The sequence below is a fragment of the Oryx dammah genome, unplaced genomic scaffold (genome assembly GCF_014754425.2).
Source record: "Oryx dammah isolate SB20612 unplaced genomic scaffold, SCBI_Odam_1.1 HiC_scaffold_4, whole genome shotgun sequence".
NCBI lineage: Eukaryota > Metazoa > Chordata > Mammalia > Artiodactyla > Bovidae > Oryx > Oryx dammah.
The window spans coordinates 10,381,906-10,394,680 of NW_024070188.1; the positions used below are offsets into that span (position 1 = coordinate 10,381,906).

Genomic DNA, 12,775 nt, shown 5'->3' on the forward strand with positions numbered 1-12,775 from the left:
AAGATCTCCTGGAGAAGGGCACTGCCAACACATACCAGTATTCTTGCCTAGAGAATCCCAAGGACAGAGGAGCCTGGCAGGCTACAGTTCCTAGGGTCACACATAGTTGGACATGACTGAGTGGCTAAGCACGCACACACGCAGAAACTAAAGGCCCCATCCTGGTGGGGGATGGGAACCCCAGAGCGAGCACAAGATTCTTGGAGCACAGCCTTGTTACCTCACCAACGGCCAGTCAGAAGAAAGTCTGCATGTGTGGGAAGATAAAGAAGACTCTGACCTCCTCCCCAAATGATTCTTTTAAAAACTTCAATGGTTGAGCAGCATCTTTGGAGTTGGTTTTTGGACATGAGTCCGCCACCTCCTCAGGTTGCCAGCCTCATGAATAAAGGAGGCTCTCCGTTCCAATCAACACTTGTCTCTGGAGTATTGACTTTCAAGCAGCGAGCAGCCTAAGGTGAGTTTGGTAGCAAACAGGCTTGGTGAGAGAAGCAGGTATAGCTGCAGATCCAGAGACTGTCCTCCTAAATAAGGAGTGGGCAGGAAGAATCTGCCTACCTCCAGCCCCGAGGTGGCTCCTTCTGTGGGATGACAGGCAAGTCTCAAACCTTCTCCCTAAGATGAGGGGTGGTCCTGTGCCCTGTAGGACCCCCTCCAGCTCTGTCATTCTCAGCGGTTCCCTTACCACATGCTCCAGCACACAAGGACTCAGACAGCTCTGTAACAGGATGCCAGTGAGGTATATTTCTTGATCTGCAGCATACTTGGTAATGGTAAAGGAATTAAAGAAGAAAAGGAACACAAGCAGTTTTGAATAAATGGGAAACCCTTTAATTTGACAATCAGGCATTCAACAGACATTTATTTACTCAGCATCTCCTCTGAATAAGGTATACAGAAGTTCCATATTTTCTTAAAAAAATTTTTTAAAACAAATCTGAGAAGTTCTCTGGAAGTTTATGTCCTAAGATTTACAGCAGCTAACATTCAATTCCACCAGTGAAGCCCCTCGCTGCCTCCACACAGGACAGATGGGTCTCCGCCAGCTCTCTCTCGCCAGGTGGTGCTGACACAGCACATATCTGAATGTTCCTCTCGGTGGGAAACAGAGATGAAACTTCTATACTTATCTCTCAACCTGCTCCTATGACTTTCTGCACAGCCTCAGTGTTTCAGAGATTTAAAGTTAACTCTTCTCTTAGAGAACAGATGCAAGCAAGGAAACTCAGAACTGCAACGCCCTGTTCTTTCTGTAGCCGGGTTCTTGTCTCTGTAACTGCTGCCCACTGGGCTGACTGCTGGCTGCCGGTGCACCCCGTGCTGTGGAGAGGAATGTGTCGACTCCCTTGGCTACATCTTCAAAAAGGCCACCTGGAAAAGGAAGAAAAACCCACAGTGCTTTCCTTATATAATGTGATAAAATGGCTGAGTGCACATCAAACCTGGATCAGGTAAGTCTGGTCAGTAAGGATGCTCGCTGGTCTACAAAGAAAAATGACTCCTGGTTGGGCCAGATACTGCTATTTTACAGAGGGAGCCAATTAGTCCTTTCATAAATAAACCATACAGTAATTAAAATAATTCACATGCACTTTAAAGGGAAAAAAAGTTTAAATTGACACTAACATTGTACTGCCATGAAGTAATCCAGTTCTTGTTCCCACTGGTTCAAACAGCTGCTTTGGATCTTCTGTGAACAGACTTCCAAATCCTGAAGACTCCTGGGCAATTCCAGGTTCTTGTCATGATTGTTAATTACACTAATCTCTCTTCCAGTCATGCCAATGCTTTTAACCACATTCAACTATATACATGGGCTTGTCAGTGCAAGTTATCTGAAAATTCAGTTGTTTCAAAAAATTTAATTCATATAGATAAAAAATTATTTCAGACTATTTAATAAGGCCCAGATCAAATGCATCAAATTTCTCAATAGTTTTGGATAATTATGAAACAAACATAATAAAGTCAACCATAAATGCTCTGAAAGTTCTAGTTCAGGGGTGATAATAAATTGCGGACAGTGACAGCATCTGGAAGAGAGCAGCATGCAGTCAGAGATAAAGATGTGGAAGTTTGTCCCGGGCCATTTTGGGGGGGAAAGAGTGAGCAACAGAAGCGAAAATATTCCACTCTTGGACAGCTGGTACTTAAGTCCCCAAACGCAGTCAAAGGAGGTGTGTATTTAATGAGCCCTGTTAAGGGGAAAAGAAAAGCAAAGAGTCGTGCAAGGGCAGAAGGCATCTGCTTTTTGTCAAGTGATTCAGAAGGATGTTACTCTTCATACGATGCTGGTGAGAAAAGCCCCTGCTGTGTTTCCGTATCAACTTCCAGCTGAGTTTCTCTATCAAGTTCTGCAGTGAGAACAAAGTTGAAGGAGCAGGCAAAGAAGAAAGGTTAAGATTCCTAAACAAAGTATAAACATGGGGTGGGGAGGAGATAGATAGCAGAGTAGAAGGACATGAGCTCACCTCTTCTTACAGAAAATGTAAACTTCGATAACTGGTGCCAACGTCAAGGGCTTAGAGTCAAGAGTCTGTGATAATAGTCATGAAGACACTTGTGTTTCTCTCCCTGGCCTCTCAGCTGGTGACAGATATTAGAAGCCCATGAATGTTCAGATGAGAAGGGGCTGCTGAAGAGAGACCAGATGGGCCCTTTAGGGGATGATCACAGAATCCCAGGAAGGAGTTTCAGGGGTTATTGAGTCTGACTTCTGGCTCACTGTGGTCAGTATCTCTGTTGGGAGACTCTGCTTCTTCAACAACAGTTCACAGGGACCTTCCCAAGAAGCCAATGCCACTGCTGATATTCAGAGACAGAAAGATGATGGCTGAAAACCAGTTATCCCTTTTTGAATTCTGAAAGCTGCTATGTCATGGAGTATTCCAACCAGGAACTACTTAGAATAACTGATGGTGACAAATGTTGTCATAAAAATGGTTTGAAGAACTTTCGCCCTAGAACCACACAGATCAGTGGTCCTCTACTTGGGACAATTTTGCCCACCAGGGTACATGTGGTAGTGTCTGAGGATTTCTTTTTTTTGGTCACGGCATGCAGAATCTTAGTTCTGGGACCGGAGATAGAACCCACGCACCCTGCAGGGGAAGCACGGAGTTCCAACTGCTGGACCACCAGGAAAGTCCCTGGAGATATTTTTGGCTGGCACAATTTGGGGGATGCTAAAGACATCTAGTGGGTAGAGAGGGAGGGATGTTCTGATAATGCACAGGACAGCTCCCCATAAGAAAGAATAATCAGCCTAAAAGCATTAACAGTGCCAGTGCTGAAAAATGCTGAAGTTTAGAGTTAAATCTCTCCATGACCTTCAACAAGAGGTTTAGTTAGATGTCTCTGTGACTTTCAACAAGCTCATTAAACTCTATAACAGGACCTACCAGAAACTTGTAAAACACTTTCCTATTTTGATTCTTTTCATCCTCAGCAGTCTTATGATTTAGGTAAAGCAGGCATCTGAAACTTTGTTTTACAAATGAAGAAACAGAAGCTCAGAAAATCTAAGTGACTTGCTCAGGATACAAAGCTAGTAAGTAGCAGTGATGGGTTTAGGAAGAAATTTTTATTTCTAATCCATGCTTTCCCCCCTGTAAATTTACAGATAGATGATCAAGATAAAATTGCACAGGTTGGGGGACTTTCAATCTTCATATTGTCTCATATATCAAAGAGTTACTTTCTTTTGCACGCTTGTGAACATGGGTGCAAGATGGAGAAAACTACATAAGAGTCTGCGCTCATTAAAACAAACAATGCAAAATGTACCCCCTCAGTCAAAAAAGAAAAAAAATTTAATTTGACCTACTATGTCTTTTTTTTTTTCTTGTTTGTTTTTATAGTGCTGCCTGCCAAGGACACTATGTGTTTCTCAGGACTTAATAACAAGAAACTGCAATCATCCTTGGGAACAGGTACTGTACAATGTAGTTTAGCTTCTTTTTATTTAAAACATTTTGAGATAACATATTTCAAATGCAGATTTTGTTTTCCCTAGCTTTTATCCGTGACAGGAAAAATTGCTTTCCCTACCTGCCATTTATTTTAAGAGAGGATAATTTTATTTTGTTCCATTACACTGAGAAAAATCTCCGTATTTCATCTTTTTAGTTTTATTCCCCAAAGTAAAAAGTTTTAAAGCTTTGCAGAGTCTGTGAGTACAGCTACAGCTTCAGGCTCCATTGTTGCATTTCTGGAGTATCTAGTTACAAAAGTATAAATAATTATTAGAAACGAGGGAGATAGGGCTCTTTGGAGTTCGCTGTAAGGTTTCACCCTCTTTGTTCTCTCCTCCTGAAAGTGGACGCTTGGGAATGGAAAATGGGAGGGAGAGTGAAACTGTCTAAAAATACTGTCTCTTGCTTTGAGTCACCATCTAAAAACAATCTTAAGCGACCATAAGCAGGGCTAGGCTGCAGTAATAGTTGACCAAATGTTCAGTTTATAATGCTTCTGTACAATTGCGTAAATATGCTAAACACTTTTGAATGCTCTTTTTGTCTTAGTTAACAAAATTATACTATGAATTCTATTCCTCAGCATAGAGTTGGAATTTCAATCAATAGAAAGACATGCTGTCAAGGCAGCCTGCACAAGATAAAATTAACATTTTAAAAAATGCTACATAAATGCTTTGAGGTGCACAAAACAAGACAGATAAAACTGTAAAATACTGAAAAATGTGAGTTTCATAGTAAAATTGAGCTTTAGAAAAGACTCTTCAGAGTAAGTAGCACAGCTACACACAAATGTTCCTTTTAAAGGGTACTGTAGACTTAATAAGTAAATATAAAAAACTATGCCTTAAATATATTTTTTGTTTAGGTATGGTTCATGTTCAAAGTTACGTTCTGAAATAAATGTTATGACATGGAAACAAATTTTATTTTAACATTATAAAATCCAGTTTCTAGGCTCAAGCTTCATTTACAAAATAAAATATACAATATAAATGTAAATATAAAAATAATGAAAGAAAATTACTTTTTCAATCACATTGAGTCTTAAACGACAACAGGGTACAAAATGCTTCCTAATTTGCTAATTTAGCATCAATCAGACCTGTGTTGATGACATGTGGACTCCACTCTTTGTGCTGAATAAATAATATGAGATTTTCCTCGACTGGGCTGGCAAGCTGGCTTCATTCACTCAACTCATTAAATGATTAACTATCATCTATAAGTCTGTGACTGTCCAGTCAGAGAACACACTGAGAAGGTACTCCCTCGTGGCACTAATATGTGAGTGGGGGAGACAGTCAAGTAATGAGATGATTCTAATAGATTGGGATAAGTCTAGGATGGACGTCTAACACCTGATGACAGAAAAAAGACCATTCTTGGGTTATGAAAGGAAGTAAGATTTCTCAAGAAGTAGCCTGAATGACGTAGTTATTACTCTAATTAGGAAAACTTGTGTGGTAATAAAGCCTGGCATGGCACAGAGTGGGATGTACCTTTTTTCCCATTAAAAGAAGCTGGCTTTGCTAAATGAACACACAGGAAGGATGGAATAAAGGACCAAAGATGTGAGAAGCAATACAATAAGGAAGAAGATCCTATCCCTCTAAAATGACAATAAGTATGTGTACATTGAATGTGGACAGAAATACTAGACCAAGGAAACATCAGCAAAGCCTTCCAACTCAAATTCTGTAAGAGCCTTTAGAAAGTAGGAAAAAACCAAGTAAAATCACTGTCTTTAATGTCATTTAAACCTTTACCTTGTATTTTAAATAAAATTGTATTTTATTTAGGCCATGGTACACTAGGAAAACAATAGAATGAGAAAGACTAAAGATTTCTTCAAGAAAATTAGAGATATCAAGGGCAACTTTCATGTAAGAATGGGCACAATAAAGGACAGAAATGGTAAGGACCTAACAGAAGCAGAAAGCGTAAGAAGAGTGGCAAGAATACACAGAAGAACTGTACAGAAAAAGCTCTTAATGACCAGGATAACCACAATGGTGTGATCACTCATCTAGAGCCAGACATTCTGGAGTGCGAAGTCAAGTAGGCCTTAGGAAGCATCACTATGAACTAAGCTAGTGGAGGTAATGGAATTTCAGCAGAGCTATTTCAAATCCTAAAAGATGATGTTGTTAAAGTGCTGCACTCAATATGCTAGTAAATTTGAAAAACTCAGCAGTGGCCATAGGACTGGAAAAGGTCAATTTTCATTCGAATCCCAAAGAAGGGCAATGCCAAAGAATGCTCAAATGACCACACAATTGCACTCATCTCACATGCTAGCATGGTAATGCTCAAAATCCTTCAAGCTAGGCTTCAATAGTACATGAATGAAGAACTCCCAGATGTACCAGCTGCATTTAGAAAAGGTAGAAGAACCAGAGATCCCATTGCCAACATCTGTTGGATCACAGGAAAAGCAAGAGAATTCCAGAAAAACATCTGCTTTTCACTGACTACGCTAAAGCCTTTGACTGTGTGGATCACAACAAACTGGAAAATTCTTAAAGAGATGAGAATCTGAGACCACCTTACCTGCCTCCTGAGAAACCTACATGTGGGTCAATTAAGCAATAGTTAGAACTGGACAAGGAATAGCTGACTGGTTCCAAACTGGGAAAGGAGTATGACAAGGTAGCATGTCATCACCCTGTTTATTTAACTTATATGCAGAGTACATCATGTGAAATGCACAAGCTGAAGTTAGGATTGCCTGGAGAAATATAAATAACCTCAGATATGCAGATGATACCACTCTTGTGGCAGAAAATGAAGAGGAACTAAAGAGCCTCTTGATGAGGGTGAAAGAGGAAAGTGAAAAGGCTGGCTTAGAACTCAACATTCAAAAAACTAAGATCATGGCATCTGGTCCCATCACTTCATGGCAAATAGAAGGGGAAAAAGTTGAAGTAGTGACAGATTTTATTTTCTTGGGCTTCAAATCACTGTGGATGGTGACTGCAGTCATAAAATTAAAAGATGCTTGCTCCTTGAAAGGAAAGCTATGACAAACTTAGACAGCATATTAAAAAGCAAAGACATCGCTTTGCTGACAAGGTCCGTAGAGTCAAAGATATGATTTTTCCAGTAGTCATGTATGGATGTGATGGCTGAATCAGAAGGAAGGCTGAGCGCCGAAGAATTGATGCTTTTGAACTGTAGTACAGGAGAAGACTCTTCAGAGTCCCTTGAACTGCAGGGAGATCAAACTGTCAATCCTAAACCCTGAATATTCTTTGGAAGGACTGATGCTAAAGCTGAAGTTCCAATGCTTTGTCTGCCTGATGCGAAGGGCCAACTCATTGGAAAAGACCCTGACGCTCGCAAAGACTGAGGACAGGAGGAAAACAGGGCAACGAAGAAGGAGATAATAGCATACCGACTCAACAAACGTGAATTTGAGCAAACTTCAGGAGATTGTGGAGGACAGGGAAGCCCTGTGTGCCGCAGTCACACAGTTCACAAAAATTGGACATGACCTGGCAACTGAACAACAACAACAACACACAGCAGGAAAATTTACAGATCAATCAAAACCTTGTGTTTTTCACCTACCAGAACCAGTAAAGCAAAGCACAGCTATGTTTTCTAGTTAAGGGCAGTGTGTGAAGTACCAGAAGACGGAGATGTGAGTGAGATAAAGAGAGGCCCTTTCCTTTCCCGATGAGGCTGGACACAGGGACAAATGCAGCAATTCCTGAGTCTTGAGCCTGTTTTTCAACAAAGCAAGAAATTTCTAGATGTAACCTTCCCATCACCTCTTTCACAGTAAGAGGGTTGTGGAAGCATTGCTGGTGTTGGATGGTGCTATTACAAGAGCACTGCAGTGAACAAGCCATCCGAATGCAGCTGCTGAAGCTCCCAATTATATAAGGCAAACCCAGCAACTTCACCCATGATAGCAAACACATGGCGCAGACATGTAGATGGCAACCGTCTTGAGGTTGTACATAAAAATATATTTTCTCAAGCACAAAACACATTCGTTAAAAGGAAAAAATTCTATGATAGATACCAATATGGGTGGGTGTTAAAATGTAAAATGGTAAACAGTGCTACCAGAATAAACACACTATCACTCATAAATCAAAAAGTCCTTTGAATTTCTCATTCTTAAGGGATACACACAGGAGGGAACCGTGCGTATACACAGAAAGGAATAGTGGTGTGCTGCAGCTCTGGACAGAGTGGTGTTTTGAAATCACCACTGCACTGCCCTTTCGACACCACGCCTCCAATCAAACAAGTTTATTCAGCATGGAGTTACTAGGGTTCAGGAATAGAACATTTTTCTATAGTATTAATTCCTTAAAATTTTTAGCAGCAAAACCATTTTAATAAATAGTATTTCAAGGAAGTGATGCTCATTCTAATCTATCTTAACCTTGAGTAGTGTGGGTGTTGAAGAAAATGATGTTTTGGGGACATCAGCATAGTTAGAAATTCCTGGAGGGGACACGAGCCCATATGGGGAACAAAACAGCTTTCCACAGCAGGTAACTGGTTTCTGGCATCTATATAAATTTATGTCAGTGATAATTTAACATTCCTATTTTAGGAGTAAATATTAATTTTTCTAACAGAGATACTAGCTAGTCCCTCCTAGTCCCAAAGGAAGAACTAGCTTCATCTAAAACACTTCAACCCATTGTCAAGGATGAAGGAGGGACTAGCTTTGGAGGCTATAGCTGTTGATCCTACTAGTTAGCTGTGGAAAAGCTCTATGGAAACATCACCCAGGCAATAATGAGATGCTGTAACAAGTGGTCCTGGGGCAGGACTACTTAAGTGCACGTGTACAGAATTCTGTTGAGTAAGAAGAACAGCACAAAGTGATCGCCCATACTTTTTAGGGAAAGGGCTATGGAAGGTCATAGCTACTTCTCTAAAGCCTCCTAGACAATTTTATCTCATACCTGAAGAGCCTTATTTGTGCTGGTTGGTATTTAACCATAATTATTAAAACCTAGAGAAATCAGTAGTTGTTCTGCTCATGGGAATCCTTTATTCTAATAAATGATCAATAAATATGAGTTACAGACAAAATTAGAAAACACAGAAATGCACAGAAAGAGGAAAATAAAATTTTTACAACTTTATGATTTAGAGATAACTATTAATGACATTTTAGATATATCTTTTAAGATTTATTTTCTAAGTATAACTGGGCATTTCTGCATATGCTGTTTTGTAATGTATAGCTTCTTTATAACCTAACGATATAGTAGCTTCCCATGACAGTGAATATTCTTCTATGACATGGTAAATGGCTGCATTTTACTCCACTATATATCCAGTCACTTAAAAAAAAGGTCAAACGAATAATTCTGGAAAGCAAACCTAAGGGGTCCTTTGGAGGGGGATGGCTGAGGGGATAGTACTAACTGTTGAGACAGAAGGCACTTTAGCATAATCTGGCCTGGGTTCTCACTGGTATCTCCTGGAACTTGTATATCAGGCAGATTCTCCTGTTCCATTCTAGAACTGCTCAACCAGAGCCTCCAGGAACAGGCCAGCAACTGGGGTCCTGCAGGTCCTCCAGGTTCCACTGGGAATCCCATCCAGCTTATCCAGCTGAGCAAACTTAGAGAGGGTCAGGGATGTGTTTACAGTGACACAGCTTATTAGAGGAGGGACTCAAACACAGGTCTTCAGGTCTTCTAACTCCTAGTCCAGGGCCCTCATTTCTGGCCAGTGCAAAGTGAAGATGCTGATCTATGGTATCCAAAAATCCTTTAAAAAAACATTTTTTTCCCTTATAGAAGACAGAAAGATTGTCACACAAGGGAGAAACAAATTTTGTCCAGGCCAATATTCTGTTATTGGGTATAGGAGATTGAGCCCAACAGCTATGAAATGAGGGTTGAGTCTGTTTTGCTAGCTGCCTAGAGACTGAAAAGTTCAAGTGTAAGTCTCTCAGTTGTGTCCGACTCTATCATGCCATGGACTGTAGCCCACCAGGTTCCTCTATCCATGGGATTCTCCAGGCAAGAATACTGGAGTGGCCTGCCATTTTCTTCTCCAGGGCATCTTCCTGATGCAGCAATCAAATCCATGTTTCTCCCATTGCTGGCATATTCTTTACCATCTGAGCAAGACTAAAGGGGTCAAATATTTCAAATTGACCTACTGTGTAAAGCTCATCTATGAAGATTAAGTGATTTTTTTTGGCGGGGGGGAGGGGTTGGAGGGATGAGCTTCTGATATGCCCTGATTTAAAGTTCTCTTTTCTAAATCTACTTACTCAACATGGCTATCTTTAGCAAAATTATTTGGTTAGTTCAGGTAAAGAAAACTGTTACAAATAGGACTTCAGAATAATTTGGCAAAAAAAAAAAAAAAGCCTCCCATACTTTGCTAGGAGTATGTCTACAAAACAGTATAGGCATTCTAGAAAACAGTTTGGCAGCGTCTTTAAAAAACTAAACATGTAATCACTGTATGACCCAGCAGTTCCAGTCTCAGACATTTATCCCGGAGAAATGAAAACTTTACGTTTACATAAACACTTGTATGTTAATGTTCATGGCACCATTATTTTAATAGCCAAAACCTGGAATCAGCCCAGACACATGGTTAATGATGGTATATCCACCATGAATACTTACTTGGCAGCACTGACAAGCAGCAAGCTATTGATACATGCAACAACTTGAAAGATTCACAAGGGAGTTAAGCCAAGCTCAAAGGGTTGAGCTTTCCATACTGTATGGTTTCATTTATGTAACGTTTTTGAAATGACAAAATTTCCCAACTAGAGGACAAGGCAGTGGTTTCCAGGGGTTGGGGACAGTGGGGAGTGGAGGAAGGCTGTGATTAAAGAGCAACAGGAAGAGCAACAGGAAGGATTTGGTGCTGATGGAACTGCTCAGCATCTTGACTTCGGTGGATGCACAAACATACCAAGGGATATAATTACACAGAACCTCACACATTTGCACACACAGACGTACAGGAGTACAAATACAGCCAGGGAGATCTGACTAAGATGGGAGTCTTAGTCAATGCCCAGTACCACAGTTCTGTAAAATGGTACCACTGGGGGAAACTGGGCAAAGTGTACAAGCCATCTTTCACACTCTTTCTTACAGCTTTCAGTGACTCTGTAATTATTTCACTAAAAATGTCAGCTGAAATAATGCCACAGTACTTTTCAAATGACCTTGTCTGGCTTATTCTAATTCAGTTACCTAGAGTGTTGCTCTGAGATGCATTATTCAAAGTCTGGTTCACATTGATGTTATGGTTAATATATCACTGTGATCCCATTTTCCTTGGTGGAATGACCTCAGTAAGTTAGTGAGTTAATTTTGGAATGAGTCCTGAAGTAGATGGCCACAGTGAGACACAACACCATTATATTTAACACAGGTTGGGCTGACGGTCTGGCATTAAATGCTTAGGTTACACACAATAGAACCTTAAATCTTAGGTTGTATATGAAGTACTTACTATAAAGAGTTCACTAAGCACACTTCTTTGCTTTTGTATTGCTATGGAGTAAATAATGAAACAAGATTTTTTAAAGCCCTAATTGCTATAGCAAATATTCTGGACATATAAGAGGCACTTGCCAAATATTTTTTTGGGGTGAATACATTAAACTAAAACTCTAATTTTAATCTTAAAAGTAACAGTATCTTACATAAGATTTGGGGAAACAGGAAAGAAGGAAAAAATATGGTATAATATCCTAACATCACTTGGGTCTATTCCCACATGGTTCTAAGATGAATTGTTCTCATACTGATTGCGCTGTGCATGCATGCTCAGTTGCTAGTTGTGTGTGACTCCACAATCCCATGGACTGTAGCCCACCAGGCTCCTCTGTCCAAGAGATTTTACAGGCAAGAATACTGGATTGCATTGCCATTTCCTCCTCCAGGGAATCTTCCCCACCCAAGGATCGAACCTGTGTCTCCTACACTGGCAGGCGGGTTTACCACTGAGTCACCTGGGAAGTCCCTCATGTTGATTATCAGTGTGCGTATTTTTTACATCATAAACACTTTTAATTTTTAGGTGCTGCTCAATGAATCTTTCTTTTAATAGCTGCAGAAGTCCATCATAACTTAATCTTTTACAAACTTAAGTTTTTCCCAGGTTTGTCAAGATCAAAAGTAATGATGAGACAATCACTATCATGTTTATAAGTTTTTTTCAACATTTTAGAATATTTTCTCAGAATAGAGTTCCAGAAATGGTATTATTATATTGAAAGGTATGAATATTAATATAATTTGATGCATATTTTTTTCAATGAGCTGTACCAACTGGTAATGCCACCAGCATCTGACCTTTTTTTTTTTTTTAATTAGTGCTAATTTAGTAAAAAGAAAGGACATCTCAGTGCCTTTTGAATTTTATTTAACTGCTATGGGTTTAAACATTTCCCCAGATGTTTAATAACTGTTTTTCTTGTAAACTGATTAATTATGAATTCATGTCCTTTTTTTTTTAACCTACCAACAGGGGGCTTAATTTTTTTGTTTGTATAAGCCCTTTGGGGCTTCCCTGGTGGCTCAGATGGTAAATAACCTGCCCACAATGTGGGAGACCGAAGTTCGATCCCTGGGTCAGGAAGATCCCCTGGAGAAGGGAATGGCAAACCACTGCAGTGCTCTTGCCTGGAGAATTCCACGGACAGAGAAGCCTGGCAGGCTACAGCCCATGGGCTCGCAGAGTCGGATATGACTGAGCAACTAACATACAAGCACAAGCCCTTTAGTAAATGTTAATATGTTTTTCATGCAGTGAAGAAATTAAGTGCCAGGTATCATCTC

General features: G+C 40.1%; 1 protein-coding gene across 1 annotated transcript in view; it reads right to left on the reverse strand.

Moving 5' to 3' along the window:
- Positions 1–814: 814 nt before the first annotated feature.
- UBE3D (ubiquitin protein ligase E3D) overlaps positions 815–12,775 on the reverse strand; it is a 161,484-nt gene continuing 149,523 nt past the window's right edge. The window contains exon 10 of the mRNA XM_040238945.1: positions 815–1,371. Coding sequence (XP_040094879.1) covers positions 1,351–1,371 — 21 coding nt within the window. The 3' untranslated portion in view covers positions 815–1,350. The remainder of the gene's footprint in view (positions 1,372–12,775) is intronic.